At 42.4% G+C, this 27,555-nt stretch overlaps 1 protein-coding gene across 2 annotated transcripts in view; it reads right to left on the minus strand.

The window, feature by feature from the left end:
* The window catches only part of dennd2c (DENN/MADD domain containing 2C), a 203,196-nt gene that overhangs the window by 60,043 nt on the left and 115,598 nt on the right, over positions 1-27,555 (minus strand). For both annotated transcript variants that reach the window (XM_039749390.1, XM_039749389.1), the window contains exons 6-8: positions 7,712-7,808; positions 5,966-6,010; positions 4,280-4,467 (exon numbers count right to left, since the gene is read on the minus strand). In XM_039749390.1, coding sequence (XP_039605324.1) covers positions 4,280-4,467; positions 5,966-6,010; positions 7,712-7,808 — 330 coding nt within the window. The remainder of the gene's footprint in view (positions 1-4,279; positions 4,468-5,965; positions 6,011-7,711; positions 7,809-27,555) is intronic.

The following is a 27,555-nucleotide window of genomic DNA, read 5'->3' on the forward strand; positions in this document are numbered from 1 at the left end:
CAGTTTGAAAAAAAATATATTAACATACACATGTGCAGGCAAACAATCACACAGACAGTCACGCTTGAAAGTTTGTGAACCCTACAAGGATGTCATTATTTGAGACATTACAGAGATATCGAAACATATGCCCCACACCCCTAGAAAATCTTTGATTTATGTTCACAACCTCCTACAAAAGTAATATGACATTTGAAGAGGAAGAGTGTCAAATTTCAAATTTTTGAACCATCAATTGAACCACATACAGTACTGTGAGTGAAGAAATTGAACTTAAAAAAATAAACTTTCAATTCAGTGCATGTAAATATAAAATGCAAATATAAACTGAGCAATTTACTTTTATAAATCAGATGGCACGGTGGCGTAGTGGTAAGGCTGCTGCCTCGCAGTAAGGAGGCCTGGGTTCGTTTCCCGGGTCCTCCCTGTGTGGAGTTTGCATGTTCTCCCCGTGTGTGGGTGCTCTGGTTTCCTCCCAAAGATTAGGTGCATTGGCGATCCTAAATTGTCCATAGTGTGTGTGTGCCCTACAGTGGGCTGGCTTCCTGCCCAGGATTTGTTCCAGTCTTGTGCCCTGTGTTGGCTGGGATTGGCTCCAACAGACCCCCGTGACCCTGTGTTAGTATATAGCGGGTTGGACAATGACTGGCTGACTGACTTTTATAAGTCTAAATAATCTTCTAAATGTGATCCACTTGTAAAGCTTAGAGACTTGATTGATGATCCGGGGCTTGGAGTATCCCCCAAGACATCAAGAGGTGTGAGAAAATGACACACAATCAATGATCGAGAGATTTGGGGGATTGGAGACCCCCGTGAAGCAATGGGTCCTGGTGTGCCGCTAAGCAATGAAACACAGTCAACAAGCTTTGTCCCCCCAATAACACCTGCACTGCAGTTCAAAACCAGACGTGCCACACTGTTAAAATTGCTGCGTTACTGCCTGGACCGCCACCAAGAGAGATGGGCTGAATGTAAGCAGCAGGTGTTGCATGAAATTTACCTGCCCTTGTAGGGCAAAAATGTCAATCAAACCTTGAAATCGGTGACATTTCATGATTGGGGGTTGCAGAGAAACCGATACTAGAACTCGCCCTACTCTGCGGATAATTATAAGGTCCAAATTCCATTTGCTTAAAAAAAAAAAAAATATTCGCCATTACGAACACTCTGCCTGAAGCAAGGAACCCACAAGAACACGCATTTCTGTGGCTCATTCACAGGTGACAATTGCACATATGATGCTAGATTCTTGTCATCTCATACAACAGGAGCAAGTCAAGTCAAGTTGGGGAGCATGCAATGGTACAGCACGTTGCCGCACCCACTACACAATGAAACAACTCAGGATCCCAGTTGGCAACCGACCAGGCAGACACGTGGTCCAGTTCCACCCTCCGGAAATGACCCTTTATCTGTTGCAGCCAGGTGTTATGTGGGCGACCCCTTGGCCTGGTCCAGCCACTCGTGTCCCCAACAATGAGGATCTTACGAGCTGGATCACCCTCAGGGATATGCGCCACATGGCCGTAGTGCTGTAACTGACACTCCCTCACAATGCAGGTAATGTGCCTCATTTGGGACTCCATGAGCAACCGCTCATTCGACACAAAGTCACACCAATGGTACCCAAGTATTTTCCAGAGAGACACAGTACCGCAGGAGTCCAGTCTTCATCTCAGGTCACTGGATAGCACTAACTAAGAAATGACCTACACATGATGGCACACTGCAAGACATCGATTACAACACAATAGAGTTAGACAAATCACCTCACTCAATTTTGGCGAAATGCAACACAGCCATTGTTGTTGTCACACACCCTAAAATGCCATCTCACACCCCCTGGGGTTAGGAAACCCTCTAGTAGACTAATACAATAATAGTGCTTAAAATAGTGGAAGCAATTTTACACAATAGTATGATAAAATAACAGCTATAAGTGTAATAATAAGAAAAGACATATAAGTGTCCTGCAACCAAGGGAAGATGCTGAGTCCAAAGACTTCAAGAAAGCCAACTTCCAATCAAAACTGGGACAGTCAGGGTATTTATTCAAACAGGAGCTACCACTTCAATACACACTGACACAGCAAATGAGCAGGGAAGGGGCCAAGTCAGTGGTGGGCTTAGAAATTCCCTATCAGACCCATCAGGTGACAGATGTGCTACGCAGGGAGGCTGTGAACTTATAGTTGCCTCAGTGGTGCTGCGAACCTGCAGTTGCTTTGGCAGTGGACAAGCAACCCTCAACAGACGCATTGATCGCATTTCGACATGCTGCACTGTTGGGGTGGATCTCAAAAATCTCACAATATAAATTCACCCATATTTATCTACTGTGATGGAAACTCGGGTGTCAGCATGCCCAAACCCTGACACAAAACACACAAGCACAGTCCTGGGTTCAAATAAAGGGTTATTTATTAACCAAAACCTCTCAAATATGTCACCACAAGCACAAAAAACACAGTTTTTTTTCTCCTCACAATAATTTTCTCACCACCGTACTGCTCTCCTCCAGTGAAGTGTTGCCTCTCTACCTCCCAGCTCTGACTCACCTGGATAAGGGAGTGCAGTCCCTTTTATTACAGACCTGGGAGTACTTCCGGTGCCAGAGCGCTTGCTTGATCGAAATACTTCTGGGTCAAATGGAAGTCCATCACAGTAAGGAGCTTGTCTCCCTGCAGCCCCCTCTTCTGGCACACTGCGACCCCAGCAGGGGTGCCCAACTGCATTACATTTCCCAGCATGCCTTGCAGACTTCTCACTGGGTGATAAAAACCTAGCGCTCTGAGAGAATAAAATACCCCCAGCGATATCTTTTCTTTTTAATGGGCGGTCCGTATACCGTTTCTGATCCTTCCTTCCAGGTTTGCTCCTTCTCCTAGCCAGGATGCCCGTCCAGCCCATGTGGCATCTACACTACATATTAATAGATGTAAGTATATATTTAAATCAGCTGTCTGTGAATGGCAAGAACAGAATATCTAGTTCAATCTGATGATGGCTTTAGGGAAGAAGTTATTTCTCAACCTGGAAGTATGTGCATGAATAATCTTCTAGACAGGAGGAAGTGAAAAGTGATGGGGACAAGGATGTCACATGTCACTGATGATGCTGGTAGCCATCCGCAGGCAGTGGGTGTGATAGATAGATAGATAGATAGATAGATAGATAGATAGATAGATAGATAGATAGATAGATAGATAGATAGATAGATACTTTATTAATCTCAAGGGAAATTCACTTAATCCAGCAGCAGTATACTGATACAAAAAACAATATTAAATTAAAGAGTAATAAAAATGCATGTAAAAGCAGACAATAACTTTGAATAATTTTATCATTTACGCCCCCGGGTGGAATTGAAGAATCGCATAATGTGGGGGAGGAACGATCTCCTCAGTCTGTCAGTGCGCAGGACGGTGACAGCAGTCTGTCACTGAAGCTGCTCCTCTGTCTGGAGATGATCCTGTTAAGTGGATGCAGTGGATTCTCCATGATTGACAGGAGTTTGCTTAGCGCCCGTCGCCTGTCCAGCTTTATTCCTATAATAGAGCCTGCCTTCCTAACAAGTTTGTCCAGGCGTGAGACGCCCTTCTTCTTTATGCTGCCTCCCTAGCACACCACCGTGTAGAAGAGGGCGCTCGCCACAACCGTCTGATAGAACATCTGCAGCATCTTATTGCAGATGTTGAAGGACGCCAACCTTCTAAGGAAGTAGAGTCGGCTCTGACCTTTCTTACACAGAGCATCAGTATTGGCAGTCCAGTCCAATTTGTCATCCAGCTGCACTCCCAGGTATTTATAGGTCTGTACCCTTTGCACACAGTCACCTCTGATGATCACGGGGTCCATGAGGGGCCTGGGCCTCCTAAAATCCACCACCAGTTCCTTGGTCTTGCTGGTGTTCAGGTGTAAGTGGTTTGAGTCGCACCATTTAACAAAGTCTTTGATTAGCTTCCTATACACCTCCTTCCCACTCCTGATGTAGCCCACAATAGCAGTGCCGTCAGCATGTTCTGGGCAAAGCTGGAAACTCTCTGCAGTGCTTTCTTGTCAGCAGAGGAGCAGCACCCATACCACACAGAAATGCAGTATGTCAGTACACTCACAATGGAACAGCAGGAGAATGACACCAGTTAGCGTCTGACTTACAAAATTACCATGACAAAAGTCTATTCAAAAACCATCTAGACACTGCTATCTAGTTTTGACCGCTGGTCAGACGTGAGCCCATACTGGTCTCTTGGTCGCTTCAGCCTGTACCACTCACCTTATTTGGAAACTGCTGAGTGATCTCTGGCTTGTAGACATTACAAGTGGACTGTCTTCGCAATGACACAACCACAAAGAGCTCAAATAACTGTTTCTCCTGCAACTCCCACAGGTCTCGCTCCAGGGTTTGGTAACGTGGGTTCCGACGAAGAGTGGACTGCACATACACAGAGCGCCGAGCCGTACCTGGTTGGAAAGAAGGATGACATAAGACAGCGACCAAACTGGCCACATTCAAAATGACTCAGAAAGAATAGATGATGTCTAGTCTGGTCTGCTAAGGTTAGGAGTCTGTGATGAAGACTGAGGGGGTAATAGTGCATGTTTTTGGGAGAAGAGTGTGATGAGAAATCTGTGGTGATTTTAATAAATAGTTGAGAGTCCTGGAGCGTGCAGGCTCCAAGCAAATGCAGGTGCACGGGTGAGCATACACATTCCATTCTGGGGTTGATTAGGGGACTTGGCTGATCGCACATACATGTGAAAATGCGAGTGTGACAGTCAGGTACTTCGTTCACACCTCAGAGTAGGTGGAGGACGGCACCTGCACCCAATCGGGACTATAAAGTGAGCCTGTACGGTTGGTGGGCAAGAAAGAGTTAAGGAAAAGGAACAAGAAACTTAGGTTAAGGGAAAAGAAGAGGCAGGATGGTGAAGAGCCCGTGTTGGGTGGAAAGGAGGCAGGTGGTCAGGAGTGTGCCTCGGGGAAGCAGATGGCAGGCGTGCACTCAAGAGTGGAGACAGAGAATGGGCGCTCCTATTGAGCAACAGTGGAGAGGGAACAGCCCTTTTGTTTGACTTCTCCCTTTAGACGCCAAAGGACTGACTAAGGGAGACATGAGTGGGGTCTGGATGGGAGTCCTACAGACACTGGCGGTGGGAAGCCAAACCTGGATTTAATGGATGACTACACCTGTCAGTGCACTTCTCCTCTTGCTGCAAGGTCCTGATGGGAACTCATAAGGAGGCACTGGGGATCATTGTCTTTATAAGGGAAGAATCTGCCTGTGCTTTTTATTGGATTTATTTATTATCCAATTTATCTTCCACTTTCACATGATTTTAAGAAATATTTGTTTAAGGAAGGGCGGCAGGGTGGCGCAGTGGTAGCGTTGCTGCCTCGCAGTAAGGAAACCTGGGTTCGCGTCCCGGGTCCTCCCCGCGTGGAGTTTGTATGTTTTCCCCGTGTCTGCGTGGGTTTGCTCCGGTTTCCTCCCATAGTCCAAAGACATGCAGGTTAGGTGTATTGGCGATTCTAAATTGTCCCTAGCGTGTGCTTGGTGTGTGTGTGTGTGAGTGCCCTGAGGTGGGCTGGCGCCTTGCCCGGGGTTTGTTTCCTGCCTTTGGCTCCAGCAGACCCCTGTGACCCTGTGGTTAGGATGTAGCAGGTTGGATAATAGATGGATAGATGGATTTATTTAAGGACTAACTGAAGAACTGTACTTTTGAACACTTTACTGTTTTTTGTAAATAAAAGCATAGACACTTTGCAGCAATCCCTTGCTGACAGCATGTGTCATCACTTGTCACAGCTCATCCTCAGGTATGCTATCGGCGGTTCCGGTATCAAGAGGCTCCCAGATGCTACCTTGGATTGCAAGGCCAACCTGGACCGTCAAAAGGGGAGTCAAGTACAGGAGAAAATACAGAATGGTAAAGCCAGTAAGCGAGTTTGGTGTCTTACCTTTAGCCCGATCTTCAGGGTCGCTCTCTGTTCCGCTAGCATCTTCTGTGGAAGACGAGAGAAATTTTCAGAATATGGTGTGAGCCAAATTAGGCTCCTGAATAAAGAGCAAATCAGGCAGCAATGTCACTAAGCACTGTGCCATCATGAGGTCCAGTTCAAAGAAAATAAAATTACTCACAAGTGTAGGACAAAGTGGACATTGCCCATTTTGTTAGTTTTTAAGTGGCACAAACAGTTTACTAAGACAGCAGATTTAACTGGGATGCAGAAATCCAGCTGTAACCCCCACCTGCATTCCTGACTGAACGCTAAAATAAATGGCTGAACTGTGACTCCACCAAGAGCTCTTTACTTCAGCTTTGGTCAGCTCTGTACTTCATCTGATAATAAAGGTGTAAATCAGTTGATTGATACCTCAGCAGAGACTCCTTCAGAAGAAAAGGTGCAAAAAAGGACATATAATTATGCACCATTGCTTTAAATTTACTTATATTCCATATTGGTTGTGGGTGGAGTCCCAAGAGGCGGGGCCACCCTGACATCATCATGTCTGAGCCCTCCTTGTGGTTATTTAAGTTAAAGCCAGAATAAAGTTCAGACATGGAGAACTGAAGTCTGTTGGACTTACAGTTAGTACTGTGATTTTATTTAAGTTTGGTTTTTTTTTTGCTTATTTATTGTTTATTGGATTCTGAATCGCAGATTAGGACTTGTCTGCCTTTGTATTGTCTTTTGGCAAATCTGTTATGCAAAGTGTTATAGGAACCTGAAATAAACTACTCAGTCATGTAGTTGAAGTAGAAACCTTGACCACCTTTAAGAAGAATCTGGATGAGATATTAGCTAAGCTGTCCCATCAGCTAAACAAACAAACATGATGGACTGAATGGTCTCCTCTCATTTGTCAAAATTCTTACGTTTCTTTTCTGCTCTTGTGAGATTTTCTTTGTATTTTATATTTTGTTTAATAAACGGTTTCATTTATAAATATTCTTTTATTGCCCTTCTGTGCATTAGCCAAGGTTTTTGGTCACTTTCCTCTTGCAGAGCTTTTGATAGATTTTTGGGACATTTTAAGCATATTATTCTGGCTTAAATCCCTTTGAGTCCTGCAAGGCCTAAGACAGGTCAGCAGAGCTCGTATTAGGCCCATTAGGGTGAGACCTTTTCTATGCAGGTATGGGAGGGCCTGGCTTGGTCAGTGAAGCTTTTTGAGAGCCTCAAACTGATTCTGACTGTAATTCATAACAGACAGAATATTCCTGGCTCACAGTTCTCTTCTGTTCAGTTATTTTTCCCCCTTCTCAATCCAAGACCATTAGCACCACAAGATCCAGTGACAGTTTTTATCCTTGGATCATAAGGCTACTCAACAGCTGCTCATACAGACAACTGCTAGAGTATTTCTTATATTGAACATCTGACGTTACACTTGATGTCTGATGTTTCATTCATCTGTCTGCTGTTCATATTATACTATCCGTGGGAGACAAGCACAGAATTACATTCAATTTCATTGTACTCTGCACCCAACAGTAAATTTGAACTCGAAACATGGGATGTGCCAAAAGCAGGGGAACATGGAAACATCACTTGGACAAAGACCATTGTCTCCTTGAATTGACTGGCATCAGTCACTGTGCTGCAACGTGCACAGAATATACTGATATTCTTGAAATCATGAATATCATAAAAACTTAGTTTAATTGTCTTCAGTATTGCTCCAAAATTCATAGACCTTACCTCTACTGGAAGACGTGTCTGGTCCACTTGGGGCCTGAATCTTCACTCGTTTTTTCCCTCTCTTAGCCTCAAAGATCTCATCAATTTTCTTTACAAACTAGAAACAAAAAAGAAAAAAAAAATTCAAACAAAAACTGTGCATTCCAGCCTCTCTACATCTGTAGAGAACATGAAGACATTATTTATATAGCACCTTTCTCAATAAGCATAACCACAAGATCGTTCATGAAATCTACAAGAGAACAAAGTAGAAAGAAGCCATAATAATGCAATTGCCCTAGAAAATACAAACCCATACCCAACAGTGCTAATAATTAAGCCAGATGTACCCAAGTAACGGAACATTGAATTCATCTGTTGTTGTGGTGGATCCATAGGCTGTCATGGTTTGGGGATAGATAGATAGATAGATAGATAGATAGATAGATAGATAGATAGATAGATAGATAGATAGATAGATAGATAGATAGATAGATAGATAGATAGATAGATAGATAGATAGATAGATAGATAGATAGATAGATAGATAGATAGATAGATAGATAGATAGATAGATAGATAGATAGATAGATAGATAGATAGATAGATAGATTCACTTTATTGTCATTACACATGTATAAATACAGGGCAACGAGATTCAGTTTAGCATCTAATCAGAAGTGCAAAGAGCAGAAGTACAATAAATATAATATGTGCATATTATGTATTCTCCTACTGTCGGTGATCCAAAGTCACAACTCGTCCATTTTATTCGCCAGGGACCGCACATTAGCAAGGAAAATACTGGGTAAGGATAGCCGATGTGGTGTTAGCCTTAGCTTAGCTGTAAATCATACTGATTGGGCATCATCCAGGACAGGAAGAATATTACCTTGTTCTGGCATGAATGTCAATGTTAATGGATTAACAGTGGTCAATAAGATGTCTTCCGTCCCCAAAGCAACAGATATCAATGGCCCCAGCAGTGTTGCTTGTTCCTTTAACACTAGAATTAACAGAGCCTACGAAAAAACTCGCAGATCCGTCCCACCTTAAAAAGCTTCGCACCTCTCCGTCAGCGTCTTTTGTCCTTTAAATGTGTTGATAAGCAGCAAAAAGCAAGCAACCTGCTATCACATCCCCCAACCCGCACAGTTTTCTCAGCTCAAGTCTGTTTAACTGCGTGTCAGTTGCTTAGAGTTGTATAGAGTGAGAAGTCAAGCAAAATGACACCTTTTATCTATACTAATAAAAGGCAAAGCCCTCACTGACTCACTCACTCATCACTAATTCTTCGACTTCCCGTGTAGGTAGAAGGCTGAAATTTGGCAGGCTCATTCCTTACAGCTTACTTAGAAAAGTTAGGCAGGTTTCATTTCGAAATTCTACGCATAATGGTCATAACTGGAACCTACTTTTGTCCATATACTGTATACAGCCATATCCTGCAGCTCGGTTGTTGTGTGAGGTGGAGTTGTGCCTGCCCATATAAAGCCTTCCATCAACAGAATTCCAATAGACACGCTGCCGCGAAATATTCCCGGGTGAAGGACTGTGCTTACAACTGAGAAGGCAGCAAAAGAATATGAAGCGAGTGACACATACAAGCATATTCATAAGTGCAGCTACTGCGGAAACAAAGCACGGTGTAAACCTTAAGTTTAAATTAAGCTCATAGACAGGCTGCCGCTGGCATTTGTCATGCCTAAGACGAATACGATATTCGCGAGATACAAGTTTTTATGACAGGACGCAGAGTATAAACAAGACTTTTCATCACTTTGTAACGAAGTTAAAATTGATAGTGAAGGACTGTGCTTTTGCAAATTAAGATGAGATGGTAAGGGATAGACTAGTGTTTGGCACAAACTCAGCAAAAGTGCGAGAGAAACCTTTATGTGCTAACATTACATAAAGCCGTGGACATTGCAAGATCGCACGAGATAGCACAAGCACAGCTGAGAAGCTTTGATACATGTACTCTGAGCAACTCACGTGAACTGACTTTACAGGACTGGTAAAGGTAAACCCGTGCATGCAGTGTGTGATGTCTCAGACACACTACTTCTCCGCTGCGAAGCGTGGGTATTTTGCTAGTAGATACTATATCGTTATTTGGAACACTTGCATTTCATGTGTGTTCCAAACAAGAGTTTGGATTTTAGATTAAATTAAATTTACTTTATTTGTCACCAAGGGGAAATTAAAATTTTACAGAAGAGCAAGAGAAGAAAAAAAATACAACATACATATATGTATATATACTCAGCAAAAAAAGAAACGTCCCTTTTTCAGGACTGTGTATTTCAACAATAATGTTTTAAAAATCCAAATAACTTTACAGATCTTCATTGTAAAGGGTTTAAACAATGTTTTCCATGCATGTTCAATTAACCATAATCAATTAATTAACATGCACCTGTGGAATGGTCGTTAAGACCTTAACAGCTTACAGAAAGTAGGCATTTAAGGTCTCAGTTCTAAAAACGCAGGACACTAAAGAGACTTGTCTACCGACTGTGAAAAACACCCAAAGAAAGATGACCAGGGTCCCTGCTCATCTGTGTGAACGTGCATTAGGCATGTTGCAGGGAGGCATGAGGACTGCTGATGTGGCTAGGGCAATAAATTGCCATGTCCGCACTGTGAGACGCCTAAGACAGCGCTACAGGGAGACAGGAAGGACAGCTGATCATCTTCGCAGTGGAAGACCACGTGTAACAACACCTGCACAGGATCGGTACATCCGAATATCACACCTGCGTGACGGGTACAGGATGGCCACAACAACTGCCCGAGTCACACCAGGAACACACAATCCCTCCATCAGTGCTCAGACTGTCCGCAATCGGCTGAGAGAGGCTGGACTGAGGGCTTGTAGGCCTGTTGTAAGGCAGGTCCTTACCAGACATCACCAGCAACAACGCCGCCTATGGGCACACCAGACAGGAGTGGCAAAAAGTGCTCTTCACTGATGAGTCACGGTTTTGTCTCACCAGGGGTGATGGACGGATTCGTGTTTATCGTCGAAGGAATGAGCGTTACACCGAGGCCTGTACCCTGGATTTGGATCGATGGCTAGGGCCATTCCCCCCAGAAATGTCCAGGAACTTGCAGGTGCCTTGGTGGAAGAGTGGGGTAACATCTCACAGCAAGAACTGACAAATCTGGTCCAGTCCATGAGGAGGAGATGCACTGCAGTACTTCAAGCAGCTGGTGGCCACACCAGATACTGACTGGTACTTTTGATTTTGAGCCTCCCTTCATTCAGGGACACATTGTGAAACATTTTTAGTTTATGTCTTATGGTGTTGACTCTTTTAGTGTTCATACAAATATTTACACATTAAGTTTACTGAAAGTAAAAACAGTTGAAAGTTAGAGGACGTTTCTTTTTTTGCTGAGTATATAAATAAATAATAAATAAATGTCATATATTATTAAAATCTTATATATTATATAAAAAAAATCCATCGACGAGACAAGACTTGTTGCAAGAGATATTTTTTTTTTCAAGTCCCACGAGACAAGACTTTTGCCTTCAGAATTTTGCAAATCACACCCTCCTCACAAACATTTTCAAACAAGACCACAAAGGTCCTCTCACCTCGCATTCGTGTGAATGCTTTTGTCAGACACACTTCCTGCGCTCTCAGCTCTTATAAATTTAAACATTGTCCTCACTTTAAGTTCCTAATTAAAGATGATGTATTATTTCCAAATCTTATTGAAGAATTTCATCACAAAGGGTTATCAACAGAAAAAATTAGTACACAGGCAATCCTAGCACCGAGAAACAATGACAGTCAAATGAATTAACACCATAAATGTGTATCAATAGTCTATGCTGAAACAGTTGGTGATGATCATGCAGAAGAGGAAAACATTGACTTACAATATCCCATAGAATATCTACAACCATTAACACCATCCAGTCTGCCTCCGCATGAATTACTGTAGAAAGAAGGATGTATCCAAGAAAGGTAATGTAGTACATCTTCAGGGGATAACATTAGACACCAAAGGAGATCTTGATATGCCATTCGTATTAAAAAATTAACAGTTTCCCGTTAGAATAGCTTTTGCAAAGACAAGCCAATACAATAGGGGGTGCTGCCATCTCCTTCTTTCCCCGCAGTCGCCCAGTGAAGGCATTTAGCCCTGCCACTCCCGGTCCTGCCACCATAAAATCCCAAACTTCACGGAAGGAGGCATCACTTTTGACCAGAACAACCCACAAGATGGAGCGCCGCTAAGATCAACCCAAACTCCATTCTGCCTTTGCTTTGATTTCCTGTTGAAGGGATGTACTCCAACAAGCACCATTTAATTTTTTATCCTTTTGTTTTCTTGTCTTTAGATGAACAAAAGTGACAACCCAGTTGGCGCACTGTCAATAACAGGCTTGTAGATGGCATTAAGATGGTGAGATCTGTATAGATGTACCACAGAGTTGCTTTTAAAGGCATTAACATTTAAACACAGCAGCTCCAGCTTACTGAACATGCTGTTATAAGTCTCGAAGACACCAGTGTTCAGAATGACTCATCTATAGAGTGTTCACAATGGAGTGAATCATTTCTGTTGCAGAGTTTAAAAATAAAAATCAACAAGGTGATGTAAACCACTCCTAGCTGGTAACATGAACAAACTCAAGACAGCATTTCAGAGTCTGTATTGCACATTTCATCTTTAATTATCATATGCTCACTGTGTTAGTGTATCTCATTCACTTAAGACTCCTGACCCTCTCCTGTTTTTTCCATTCCATCTGATGCTTAGTTGAGTCAAGAACTCCTCTTGTAAGGAGAAAGAAAGGCCAGTTGTGTTTGACAGAAAAAGGTTCAGGAGACTGACATACAGACAGAAATCACTTTATTTGTCTGCACCAGGAAATTTGGCTTTTCAGGAGTGATTTGTGACAGACGGGTATCAGCAAGGGTGAAAGGGAAGGGCTACAGGACGGTAGTGAGACCAGCTTTGTTCTTTGGGTTGGAGACGATGGCACTGACCATAAAGCAGGAGACAGAGCTGGAGGTGGCAGATGCTAAGATTTGCATTGGGTGTGACAAGAATGAACAGGATTAGAAATGAGGACATTAGAGGGTCAGCTCAAGTTGGACGGTTGGCAGACAAACTCAGAGAGGTGAGATTGTGTTGGTTTGACCATGTGCGGAGGAAAGATGCTGGGTTTATTGGGAGAAGGATGCTAAGGATGGGGCTGCCAGGGAAGAGGAAAAGAGGAAGGCCTAAGAGAAGGTTTATGGATGTGGTGAGAGAGGACATGCAGGTGATGGGTGTGACTGAGCAAGATGCAGAGGACAGAAAGATGTGGAAGAAGATGATCTGCTGTGTCAACCCCTAAGCAACCGAAAGAAGAAGACAAAAGCTGAAAAAATATAAAACCAAATATTATTTTATTATGACAAATAACAAACACTTCCTAAATGCACACCACAATGATCAAAACGAATGAAAACTTCTAACTGTGCTGTACCAGTTCCAGTGAGGTATTACTGTTGCTATAAAGGAGCCCCCATAGTGCTTCTTGACACACTTCAGTGTTGGTGTGTCAGAGAGAACATGTGCAGCATTGTTCATGATGGCACTCGGTTTTGTTTAACTTCTCTCCTTTGCTACCATTTCCTGGGGGTCTAGAGGGCATCCCATAACTGATCCTCCCCTTTCAATTAGCTTGTTGATTTGGTGAGCCTCTCTTGAAGTGATTTTACCAGCCCAGCACACCACAGCATAGAAAAATCACACTGGGCATCACAGAGTTATAGAAGATATGAAGGATGTTACTACGCACATTACAAGAATGCAGTCTCCTAAAGAAAAATGAGCCTGCTCTGGCCTTTCTTCTCTAGTGTAGTGAAACCAGTCGAGCCTGTCATTGATGTGGACCGCCAAGTACTTACAGGATCGGACCACCTCTACATCCGCTCGCTGAATAGCGACCAGAAATAGAGGCTCTTTGGTGTGGCAAAATCAATAAACAGTTCCTTGGTTTTGCTGTTGCCAAGATGCAGACAATTCTCAAAATTCTCCCCCAGCTCATCTCCTCTGTTTCATCCCCCTTATCAGTACACACTAAAGTGCAGAATCATCTGAGAATTTTTGTACACCACAACACCTGCTGTTATATTTATAGTCTGAGGTGAACAGAGTAAAGAGAAAAGCAGACAGGACTGTTCCTTGTGGTGGTCCAGTGTTGCTCACACCTGTATCAGTAACAGATTTTCTATCCCGGAGTACAGCAAAGGAAGCAATCCCAGCTAGGAGATGTCATGCATGTGCACCTGGGGACCACCATCCTAGTTCTGATGAGGTAAGCAATACCGTTCAGGGATGAGAGGGACTGCTGACGGTAACTGTATCTTCTCTTTCCACCACAGTTCAGAGAACTGCCAGGCTCTGCCCCTTATGCCTAGGACACCATAAAAAACACACAGTCCCTGTAAGATGGCATTCAGTCTGAACCCAACTCTCAATGTGGACCGAGCTCCCGCTGCAGGACATTATTTTGAGACTTGACAGATGGCATAATGCCGACCTTCATACCAAGAACACTGTTCTTTTCTTATTTTGTAAGCTGGTGCCCAAACTAATCTTTTGGCATCCCTCATTCTGTTTACCCAGTAACAGGGACCAGGGCATCACATGGCACACCCCCTCATATCAGACCAGTTAATACCTGGAAAGGGATTTGAATCCATGACCCTGGGAGTGTGCATCTTTTTTTTTTTTTTTTTTTTTTTTTTGTTGGTGGTTTGTTCAAAACAAATTTGCTTTTCACGTAACTGACTCATGACCTTATGCCGTTAACAGTTTTAAAATAAAATGATGGTTCCTGGGCAGTGCATCTATAAATAGCAAGTTCTTAAAAAAAAATTCAGACATTAAAGGTCTTCTTCTTCCTTGAATCAAACCCAGCCGCACTCCTACCTCATCCACTCACGTCTTTTGATTAACCTCTGACCCAATGAAAGAATAACTCAGGAAAGACGGCGATCCAAAAATATCCACCCGACGCAAGCGGGGGCCCCCTATCTCTCAGAGACACCTCTACCCATCAGCAAAGGGAAACAGTTGTTTCTTCTTGATGTGCCTCCCCTCCTTGAATGTTGTTTCCTTATCAGCCATGCACTGCCTGGGCTGGCCCTGAGCTGTATCAAACAGGGCAAGGGCAGCCAGGGCGGCTTCTTCAGCGTGACCTTCTAATAGCTGGAAAGATCATTCATTAAAACCACAGGAATGCTCTTAATGCATTCATATTGATTCTGAGTCAGCAATATAAAATCAAAAAAAACATTTTAAATTCGAACATTCCAAACAAGAAGAGAGCCCAAAAACTTAGTCAGTGGTGGACTGGAGACCACAAGGATGCCCGTTCAATGAGGTCTGTGTAAGTCGGTGAACTTTCAAAAGGCTATGATGTAGGAAACAAATGAAAAACTGGATTAAAAAGTTTACGTTGTGAATATACACTCACCGGCCACTTTATTAGGTACACCTGTTCAACTGCTTATTAATGAACATATTCACTCAGCCAATTACATGGCAACAACTGAATGCATTTTGGCATGTACACATTGTCAAGACAACCTGCTGAAGTTCAAACCGAGCACCACAATGGGGAAGAAAGGTGATTGAAGTGATTTTGAACATGGCATGGATGTTGGTGAGCCAGACGGGCTGGTCTCAGTATCTAAGAAACTGCTGATCTACTGGGATTTCACACACAACCATCTCTAGGATTTACAGAGAATGGCCCGAAAAAGGGAAAATATCCAGTGAAAGGCAGTTCTCTGGGTGATAATACCTTGTTGATGTCAGGGGTCAGCGGAGAATGGCCAGACTGGTATCTCAAATAAACAATCGTTACAACCAAGGTATGCAGAAAAGCATCTCTGAATAGACGACACATTGAACCTTGAGGCAGAATGGTTCATCAAAACTGGACAATAGAAGACTGGAATAATGTTGCCTGGTCTGAGGAGTCCTGTTTTCTTTTGCGACATTCGGATGATAGGGTCAGAATTTGGCGTCAACAACATGAAAGCATGAATCTCTCCTGCTTTGTATCAATGGTTCAGGTTGGTGGTGGTGTATGGTGTGGCGTTTATTTCCTTGGCACACGTTGGACCCCTTAGTGCAAATTGAGCATCACTTAAATGCCAGGGCCTACTTAAGTATTGTTGTTGACCATCCGCAGTGTCCCCATCTTCTGATGGCTACTTCAAACAGGATAATGCACCATGTCACAAAGCTCAAATCACCTCAAACTGGGTTCTTGAATGTGACAATGTGTTCACTGTACTCAAATGGCCTCCACAGTCACCAGATCTGTATCCAGTTGAGCACCTTTGGGATGTGGTGGAACATGGGATTTGCATCGTGGAGCTAACAAATCTGCAGCAACTGCGTGATGCTATCATGTCAATATGGACCAAAATCCCTGAGAAATGTTTCCAGCATCTTGTTGAAGCGATGCCATGAAGAATTATGGGAGTTCTGAAGGCAAATGGGGGTCCAATCCAGTACTAGCAAGGTGTACCTTATAAAGTGGTTAGTGAGTGTAAATATAGGAAGTCCTTCACTCCATGAAGCTTTTTTTGATTTAACAGTTAAACACTCAAACATTAGAACAATTGTGATGACAACAGTCCTTTCAGTCCAACAATCTTGTCTACACTGTGCACCTAAACTCCAAAATAACATCAAGTTGAGATTTGAAAGTCCCTAAAGTGCTACCCTCTACCACACTACTTGGTTCAACCATGTCCCTGTGTTCTTTATTTGAAGATAGCAGATGGGATCCATTGTACTAATGCCCTTCGTAATTTTAGACACTTTGATAATGTTAATGCTTACTCCCCGTTTGCCTAAAAGCTGCCAAAGTATCTCACCTGATACTTCTTTAAAGTTGTCAATTATGTGACTCGGATTTGTAAGTCATATCAGAAGGGAGCAAAATAAAAAGTCATCAATTAAAAAAAAAATAATAATAATAATACATAAATGAAAGCAAAGCTAAGAACAAAAATACAGTATATCCACAGATTCCGTTCCTGCAGGTTTGCCTATCCGCTATTAAAAAAGTGCAACCCATTTCATGACACCTGCGGTCTAATCATGCCTATCCATGGATAAGGTCCTCACTGTGGGCCATTGGATGGGGCAGACAGCGGACATCAGGGGGCTTTATTTGAAAAAGAAAAATATTTTGAGAGGCCTATCATACATGAGCAAAACATGAGATTGAGCAATTACATGGCTGCGATACCTGGAGCTGCACAAACACTACAATGCACCAGGAAGCCATTGAACCCCATTCATGATTGGAGCTGGGGTTTGCAATTATTCCCTACAAACGAAGAATTCCCAATAAGTGCAGATCATAAGATCACACTGATTAAGAGTCTACCCTTTGTACACATAACTCATCACTAATGCTGCTCGAATGATTTAGCAAGGACCTCTGACTGACCACACTGCGGCCTCTGGTGGAGTGCCTTAGATTGCATAAGGCCGGAGTTATACTTCACGCGACACAACACTCCTGCCACCAAGCATTGTAGTGTTCATACTTGCGTGCGTACTTTTTATAAATCTGGAGGAATCCACCAGGTGGCAGTGCGAGATATTATCATGGTGAGAACATGTTCGGCTTCTCTGTGTTGTGAATTGCCTAGAACACCTATTAAATTCTGATGGCAACTTACCGCAATATCTCTGACAAAGGATGTTTATTGATTAAATCCATCAATCCAGGGATGTGTCCATTCCAGCAAGCATTGGGAACAAGTGAGAAACAATCCCCGGACGAGGCCTCAGCTCATCGCCAGATGAATACAAGCACTCACATACACTAGCGTCATTTTAGCGGCACCAAATCCCCAAATCTGCATATCTTTGGAAGGAAACCGGAGCACAGTGTGGAATACCAGCAGGAAATACCAGCAACATAACTCCCTGCAAGACAGCAGTGCTGCCGCTCTGCCACCATGTCTCCCCCATGTGTGTAATTATTCCTCCGATGTGTGTAATTATTAACAGTATTCATTATTTAAATGAAATTATATGTAAAATGTAACATACACACTTTAATGCATTTCATCATGAAAGTGATATCAAGTATAAATCTAAACATTCTAAATGGGCCGAGAGTTGGAATATCATACATTTAATTTGTTCTGTGTGGTGATCTATTGTTGCTTGCCGCTGTTGTCAGGTCCAAGAAGCTCGTAGCGATTAAAAACTTGGATGACGTTTACTTCAATATAAAAGAACCACAAATGCATCTGTATGTCGTCATTTTGCTCCACCACATTGAACCATTCATCAAACAGCGAAGCACGCACATCAATCCCCGTAGGATCTGCACAGAGGATTTCTGTCACATGTACATAGTAAACAGAGACTCAGACGTCACGTTCCGACTTTTAGCACACTGTGCCCCCCAACGTTTTGCTGGTACTACAACTCGCGCACGCATCGAGTTAATTTCTGAGGACCTGCTCAGAGAACGTGTGAAATGAATGTTAGGAACGCATGGCAGCCATGATGCGGGCGGGTATGCGCTCTGAGCGTGAAGTTAAACCGACCCTTAGACAATGGAACTTAACTACAGAGGAAGTAAAAGACATATCAAGGTTTCCATAGGTGAACCTGTGAAGGATCATCACCGTGCCTCCAGGGGCAAGAGTGGGGGAATTTGTGTATCCACAGACCCTGTCTCCCCGTGTCAGTCCTTCACCTATTTCAGTTTCATGTCAGAACCTATCTCCATTTTTCCCATAGTATTTACAGTATCTGCAGTTTCCGCATTCATGGGGTTTTTGAGGAACATAACCCACCATGGATAACTAGAATTGACTATACATAAATAAAAGCAAAACTATCTACATTTCCACTGTAACCAGTAAGGGAGCATCTCCTGCCTTCTAGATTCTAAACAGGAGATGACGGATGTCCCCACCATCTTATTTTATCAGCATGACAAGTTAGCACTCCATAGCCCTTTCCACTCTGGCACACCTGGCCCTGTTGCTCCGTGTATGTTTTTGTGGATTTTACACGCTCTCCCTATGTCAGTGTGGGTTTTCCTCAAGGTACTCTGGTTTTCCTCTCACACCCACAGAGAAATGCTGCTTCAGTTAACTCTATGAGGGCTAAATATTTCTTCCAAATAACTCAGTTTTCTGTAAAGCACATAAAGCAATGGTTTCAGACATGAATCAACATAAAACATCTGTCGCTGTGTGCTTTGGCTGCTGTCGGTGCCTCTAGCAGCAGAGGCTGCAAGGGGCGGCTCGATGACCAGCATAAATGTTTGGCGTTCCAGCTGCCTGGTTGTCTTCACGTAGCATTAGCAGTTGCAATGCAACACAATCTGGTTTGTACCTCCTGTCGTCATAAGTGGTGGTCCTCATAGGCAAACGTTGCCGTAGGAGCAAACGTATTCAATACCACGATCAGCTAATGCAGGTAACCGTCTTTTGTTTTCAATCTCCATCTCTATGTCACTTGCATCAAAATCGGAGTCCAACAAGTCAGAGTCCAATTCAACGATAATACTCAAAACTTAATCTACTGAGTATTTTGGTTTACGCATTTACTTTGTTCCCTCGCCAGTTGCCATTTTTTGTCATTGTTTGCTCTTCGTTACTCACCCACACATTGGGATTAGAGGGTATGCCAACGAGTCTAACATTCCTCAAAGTAAAGAGAGTCTACCTTTACCATAACATTGAGTTTTTTTGATGCTTACAGCTGATTATAGCAAGATGACATCCTCTCTCAACTCCTCCTGTCAACAAAAGTCAACATCCATCCTAAAAGAGTGACCCTTTAATGCATTTTTTGTTTTATTTTAGAAATCCTGTCATGATAACCCCCAGCTCTTTACTGTGACCCCTCCATCTCCAAATCACTTGCATCAAAATCAGAGTCAAATTCAGTGATAATACACTACAACAACAACAACAACAACATTTATTTATATAGATAGATAGATAGATAGATAGATAGATAGATAGATAGATAGATAGATAGATAGATAGATAGATAGCACATTTTCATACAAAACAAATGTAGCTCAAAGTGCTTTACAAAATGAAGAATAGAAAAATAAAAGACACAGTAAGAAAAGAAAATAAGTCAACATTAATTAACATAGAATAAGTAAGGTCCGATGGCCAGGGTGGACAGAAAAAACAAAAAAACTCCAGACGGCTGGAGAAAAAAAAATCTGTAGGGGTTCCAGACCAACAGACCGCCCAGTCCCCTCTGGGCACTACCGTATATACTCGCATATAAGTCGGTCTTGAAACCTGAAAAATCGATCATAAAAGACCCAGACTTATACGGCCATTCAAAAATACGACACTTAAATTTTATTTTATTTTCTTTACATTTTCTTGCCTTCTCCAATCTCATATCAGTTTCTCAGACACATCGAATTTTGTTGCAGCAGCGCAGTTACCAATTTTTGTCGCCACTTCAATGACTTTTAATTTAAAACCAGCTTCATATTTTCTTCTGATCGAACGCTCCATCATAGATAAGAGATGCTCTTATGATAAAGGGGTATGAGGGTGTGAGATACAAAAAAACACAAATGCAAACGTCGCTTCAGAATAGTTTGGGTATTACTGTGTGGTTACGAAGGCACAATACATAGAAAAAAAGGCAGTGTGTTCTCAGGTGTGTGCTAGCATATCGTAATCTCTTGGGCCAATAGTGTGAGTTTTCCACATTCGACTTATATGACCGACATTATAAAATACCAGACATTATACAGTAAAATCAAGCTCTGACTTATTCATGCGAGAACTTAAACACAAGAATATACGGTAAATGTTGTCCACATAGAATTTCGCTTTGGTCTTTCGCCAGATGAATGCCATTTTAGAGATTATTTGCTCTTCGCTACTCATGCATGGGGAGGAAATCGAGGTCAAATCAACAAAGCTAACTTTTCTTCTAGCAAAGAGAGGAGGAGGAGGAGGAGGTTGGGAGCATGCGTTGATGGGACATTGCTGCACCCACAAAATGAAAGAGAGTCGAACTAAAATGTAACAGTGTCACAGTTGTCACAGTTTACAAGTGATTACTGTCCTCTACCCCTGAAGTTCAACAAAAGTCGACATCGACCCAGAAAGAGTTAGCTGGTGATACCACTCTGGCCTTGTCTACTCTTCTACAGGTCTGTGACAGCTATGTTATGAGAGGTCTATCGTGAAGGGTAGTTTTTAAATAAACAATCACATCACAGAACGTGCAGGCTCAGATCGGGCGGCGCTCCGGTGTTGTGTGGGGTACTTAGCTAATCACACACTCACGTGCAAATGTGAGCGGATCAGTCAGGAGCCTCATTCACATCTCGAAGGAAAGAGAATACCACTCCTGCACCCAATCTGTCAGCATACAAGAGGGGCCTGCATGGCAGAAAAGGGAGGAACAAGAACAGAAAAACGAGGATAAGGAATGGATATAAAAAAAGAACAGAGAGAAGGGCAGGAACAGGATGAAGCCAATCGTGAGAGGAAGCAGGCGGATGGGAAAGTGAGCCCTAGTCAAGCGCTTGGGGGTCAGAGAATTAAAACAAAACTGAGTGCCATTATGAAAAATGCTGCACATCCGAACTCTGACACACCAACACCAAAGACTTTCAGACAACAAATCATTCAGCAGAAGTGTGCCAAGAAACGCTATGGAGGTTCCTTTACACCAACAGCAATACACCTGCATAAGGCCTCACTGGGAATGTTTTCTTTTGTTACTTTTTTTTCTTCTTTTTAAGTCATTACGGTGTGTGTTCAGACAATAGTGTGTGCGTATATCTATTTATTTATGTATTTACTTGTTTAAAGAGCTTCTGTAAAAAGCAAGCTAATTGCATTTCTAAAGTTCAGGTCTTGGTTCAGAAACGGCCAAAATGAAAACGGTTACTCAAGAAACGTGTCTCCGGTTTCGTTTCACACTGCAAACTTTCAAGCAAACTAAAAATATCAATAAAAATTTTATTAACATTTTTTTTCCTGGGGAAAAAATCTTATGGAGGGTCGACAACAGTTGCGTCCGTACATCACTGCATTCTCCATAATTATATTGATTTATTTGCCCAACACAGCTCAGTGAGCAAAATGCCTCTTATCGAAACAACTGGAAGACTACCTGAAAGTTATGAACTATAACCCCTGGTATGAAAAGGACACATTTGAAATTGATGAGTGTATAAAAGTTGCTGATGGCACACACTGATTTGCTTCAGTTTTAACTCTTGTGAATATTTGTTAATAATGTTCATTTTGGAATGTTTGATTAGCCAGAAATCACATCCAAGGGTCTAGCCTGGACAACCCCAAGAGATGGCAGGTCAGGTCCACCACTACTTCAGAGTTAACCAATGGCTTTGCCAAACCAACAAAACCCAACACCATGCACAGTTCATTGGCCCCCAACTGAGAACACGGATAGTAAAACTTCTCTATTCATTATATTGTATGAGACGAACTACTCAAACAAGCAGAACCTGTCAAAAACCCCAACGATACATTAATGCAGCATTCACCCAAACATCTAAAACCAAGAAAGACCCGCCACCTTTAAGAAGGAAGAGATTCACAGCCAAGCACAGTGACACACAATGGCTCTGCCATAAACGTTAAGCTACACTTTCCCCAAATTCAAATATAATGACAGACTTCAAGAAGCACACATTGATATGTTACCAGGACTCGCCTGCTCTCCTCACTGCCCTTAATAAAAATATGCCATTTACCCTGAAAACTCCTGTCCTTTCAACAGCAGGTCGAGCCTTCTCCATCAAACACTCAGCAGGGTGCCATCACCTACGACAGTCTGCCATGGAGTTCGTTTACAGTCTCTCATTCCCATCCTGCAGCCACAAATGTCAGAAGACAAGTGACATGCACTTCAGCACTTAGAGGAAATGGCCCTGCTGTTCCTGCCCACAAAGCCCTTTGTATCTTTAAAAAAAAATATGAAACACACAAAATGAGTAAAGATGGAGGTTAGCATAACTGCCTGACATGGACTTTACATGTTCTTCTTTTGTCTGTAGGGTACTCCAATATTCTAAAATGTTCTATAAACACACGGGCCAATGGCTAGTGACCCTAAATTAGTAGGCTAGTTCATTCATTTTTTTTCAATACAGACCAAAATGAAGGTAAAAACAGCTGCCATTCAGTCCATCTGGGGCCCTCATTGCTGGACACCCACTTCTGTCTGTGGGCTGCTTTGTCTGCTCTGTTGTCCTAGCAGTACAGCGACCATAAATTGGCTCACAGTGCATGTGTGCGAGTGGCATCTCATCCAGGGTTGGATCGTACCTCACTGCTAATGCCTTTATGATGAGACCCTGCCTTCTATGACTGAGTTTTTGAGGAGTGGACAAGGTAATGGAATCAATAAAGTGACAAGAAAAAGTATGTAAACCTGTTGGAATTAACAAAATATTTGTGTACATTAATTTTAAAACTAGCTGGCCCTTGCGGCTCTGCCCACGTAGTAGTGAAACAGGACAAACTTTAAAAATCAATACAAAAATGTAAAAAAAAATGTAATTCTGGCCAAGCGGAAGGCCACTGACACTGTATCTGACCGTGTTCAGCTGTAACAGGAGAGCGTCCCTCGCGTGGGGACAGGAGCAGGTGGCCGTGATATCTCTGGCAATCAGCAGCTACCCTCCAAAACACACGTAGCTCTGATCTCTCTCTCCCAAAAACATCAAACATTACTCCTTAACAATCTCCAACATGTGGCGAGAGGTACACCAACTCGAACGGAGGCTCGCGCGTGAGTGAGGAGGGCTCCGCTGTGTCTTTCTCTGAGTCACGTGAATAAATCGGAAATTAAAGGCCATTAGACGGTCCTTCTATGGATTTTCAGTGATAGTCTTAATTTCTGTAACATTAGCAAATCGAAAGCAGTTGGCATCATCCTCCAGCAAAGGGCAGTCGCGTAATGTGACATACCCAGTGATTCACTCCAACTAGTCTGTGACCCACCACTATGTATTCCAATATTTTTGATTTTGCCTTTAGTTGTAGTGGTGGACTCCTTGTGTAAGAGAACTGATAACCAATGAACGCTCATCCAGAAGTGCAATACATATAATGCAGCAAAGAAGAACAAGAAACACGTGTGTTTTGGTCCTCGCAAATAGACCTGAAGCTCATCTGTCTGATATCTCATGATTTACATACCACTACAGAATAGTAAAAAAGAAAATGAAAGGGCAGAGACTGTGACTGAACTCCCTGCACTTGCTACTCCTTCACCAACCACCAGCTCCATCAGGAAGCACGTGTCACACACGTGCGATTAGGAGGCAGCTAAAGGGCTTGAGTAACTGTAATACTACGTCAGACCAGGGGGTAGCGGAGTGTGCTGACTGTCTCTCTCAGTCTGTTGCAGACCATTCCTGGGAAATCCCATCAGGTTCCGGCACCACTGATGATGTCCCTTCCAGTTCTGGTGCAACTGATGATGTCACTTTTCCGGTGCTGGCACCACTGATGACATTACTTCCGTTCCAGGAACCTTTGAAGATGCTACTTCCTGTCCCGGCATGGATGACATCATTTCCTCTTCTAGCCCTTAAAATCACCATCTTACCTCCACTTAATCAGTTCTGTTTTGGACTCTGTCTTGTAAACAACTCACTTTTCCAAACTTTTTGCAGCCAGGATCATATTATACGGGTGGCTGCCCCAAACCTTTGTGACTGTCTGGAGTCAATTTGTTACAAAAAGGATGAGCAGAACTGTGCTAGAAAGTCATCACACAGTCACTAAATCTGACATGCACACCGACTTGCAGTCATGTCTCTGGCAATGTGATCACCAAATGCAGCTGGCAAGTCTGACAAACCCTCCGACTAGACACTCTCTAATGTGACATCAGCTTAAGTTAAATTCCTCTTTCCTGCAGTGTTTATTAGTTTTTTCTATGTCCTGTACATTCACTTTATGCCCGCTTGTTTTGTATTTATCATTTGTTTACAATGAACAGTGAATAAATACAAGTGTGAGTGGTAACATATTAGTGATTCTTTTATGGAACAACCTAAAATCTGGAGCTCTGTCCGCCCTTGCAGGTAAGACTTGTGCTATTGTCACGTGTACAGAATACAATTAAATTCCTGCTTGTAAGTTCAACCACAATTCAACACGTCGCCATTGTCCGGCGCCATTTAAAACATAAATGCACTGCAATACACAACTTCACTTTAATGACTCACAGTCTCATGAATGTATTACTTATCTAAAGATCCAAAAAATTAAACCTCCATGCAGCCTCCTATCTTTACCACACACAGCAGTATAAATATAATGTACGATTCAGTTCCAAGGCTCTTGAATTACATAAAACAGTTAAGTATATTATTATCCAAAATAAACATGTTAACATTCACAAAACATCATTTGCCTAAAAAAAGGACTCCCATTGTCAGGCAGGCAAATAATCAAGAGTTCAGAATAAAGTTTGGTGTACAAAATGTCTCATTCACCGAGTTTCCATGGGAAGTAGGAACTTTTGAATCTACACAGGGTCTGCAGATTTTAGTAAGCATTGAACTTAAATTAAATGAAAACATGTATGTAAATGTCTCCAGAATGTGTTTTCGGTATATCTATCTCATATAGTGCTTTATCCATCTATACATTTACAGGTATATATCTATCATATAGAGCTTTAACCATCTAGCTGTCTATCTATCTCTTAGATAGATAGATAGATAGATAGGAAGGGCACTATATATCTATCTATCTATCTATCTCTTATATAGTGCCCTTCCTATCTATCTATCGAGCTCTTATATAGTGCCCTTCCTATCTATCTATCTATCTCTTATATAGTGCCCTTCCTATCTATCTATCTCTTATATAGTGCCCTTCCTATCTATCTATCTATCCATCTCTTATATAGTGCCTTTCCTATCTATCTATTATCACACATGTGCGCATGGGAGGCAGCTAAAGGGCTTGAGTGAAGGCAGCTCTGAGGCATACCGGGATGTGGCAGAGTGAACTGACTCTTTTTCTCACTTCCCTGTAGACCATTCCTGGGAGACTCCACCTGGCTCTCTTGACATCACTTCCGGGACCAAACCAATGGAAACAGACCTTACCAGCTCCAGCCCCCCTGATGTCACGTCCGGGCCTGATCCAATGAGTGATGAACACGTGTCCGATCCTTATGACCTCACTTCTTGTCTTCCCCTTTAAAAGCCTGCCCTTTTTCCCTTTTCCCTCAGTCTTGTCTTGGACTCGTTGTATGCACTTCAGTGCTGTATCTTTATAAAAAGAACGACTTTGCAGCCGGGATACGAGATTATATGGGTGGCTGCCCCACACCTTTTCTTGAGTATGTCTCAACTTTGTGACACTATCTAATGTTGGATCCAGAGCCTCAACAACTTCCGACACAATTCAAGAATCAGCACAGGATTTGGTGCCAGTCCATGACAGGGTGACACAGGAGAAATGTACACTTGCTAATTAACCTAACACACAGAAAAAGAAAGAATGTACAAACTATAAACAGAGTGAACTGGTGCGGGATTAGAACTCGGGACACTGGACCTGTGAGGCAGCAGTCCTATCCAATAAGAAAAAAGCAGCAACAAATGGTGCAGAAAGCACTGATAGACCACATCACTAGTTTAATAAAAATAATTATTTACAAAAGCTATATGGATGAACCCTCAAGGGTTTATGACACTCAACTCATCCGTTTGTAAAACTGAGAATAGAGGTGAGTCAAGTCAAGTTGGGGAGCATGCAATGGTACACTGCGTTGCCGCACCCACTACAAGACGTGAGTGCCTGCCTGAAATAAAGTAGTGCATAGAGAGCAAAAAAATAAAAAATAAAAAGGAGCTATAAATTGAAAAAGTAAAAGGAGCATAGTAAAGATAATATATACAATTTAGAAAAGAAACAAAGAGATAAAAAGATATTATGGAGGCAGCATGTGTTCGAAAAAATCCTTTAAAATTCCCTCTACACTTCTCAGTTTTCTTTTTAAACGACATTCTCCTTGTCTCCTATGGCAAGAGGAAGGGCACCTTATACACTCTAAAACCTAAAGTATCACATGGCACGGCACTTTTTAACCTCACAATCATCTGCTTTTGACCCGTTGATAAAACAATCAATTTCAGCTCCTGCCTCACAGAATATCCACCTAGTAGCTAGAAGTGCTCTTTTAAAGCTCAGCTGTAAACCATTCCTGGTTATACTTTCTGGGGTCAGCCATTACCCAAAGAATTCCTGAACTGTCCTTCTGACACTTGCACCAGTGGCCCCACAAATTCTTGAAACTGCCACTGTGGTTTAAAGGCCCAGGTAACATTTGCTTCATCTTCACATTACAATGGGGGGCAGACAGCCACAAATAATATGCACCATCTTGCTCTTGCTGCCTCCTCTTATGATGGGAAACTTGTTTAATTACAACTTTAGAACAATCTGGATGAGAACAGGCCACTCAACCCAACAAAGCTCACCAGTCCTATCCACTTAATTCCACTAAAATAACATCAAGTCGAGTTTTGAAGGTCCCTAAAGTCCTACTGTCTGCCCCACTACTTGGTTGCTTATTCTAGGGGTCTGTGGTTCTCTGTGTAAATAAAAACTTCCTAATGTTTGTGTGAAATTTACCCTTCACAAGTTTTCAACTGTGTTCTCATGTTCTTGATAAACTCATTTTAAAGTCACAGTCTCGATCCACAGGACTATTATCTCCTTTTCCTTAAACTGTAAAGGCTCAGCTCTTTTAATCTTTCCTCATAACTCATCCCCTGTAGTCCTCTAATCAGCCCA

This window comes from Polypterus senegalus, chromosome 3 (genome assembly GCF_016835505.1).
Source record: "Polypterus senegalus isolate Bchr_013 chromosome 3, ASM1683550v1, whole genome shotgun sequence".
In the NCBI taxonomy this organism is placed as follows: domain Eukaryota; kingdom Metazoa; phylum Chordata; class Cladistia; order Polypteriformes; family Polypteridae; genus Polypterus; species Polypterus senegalus.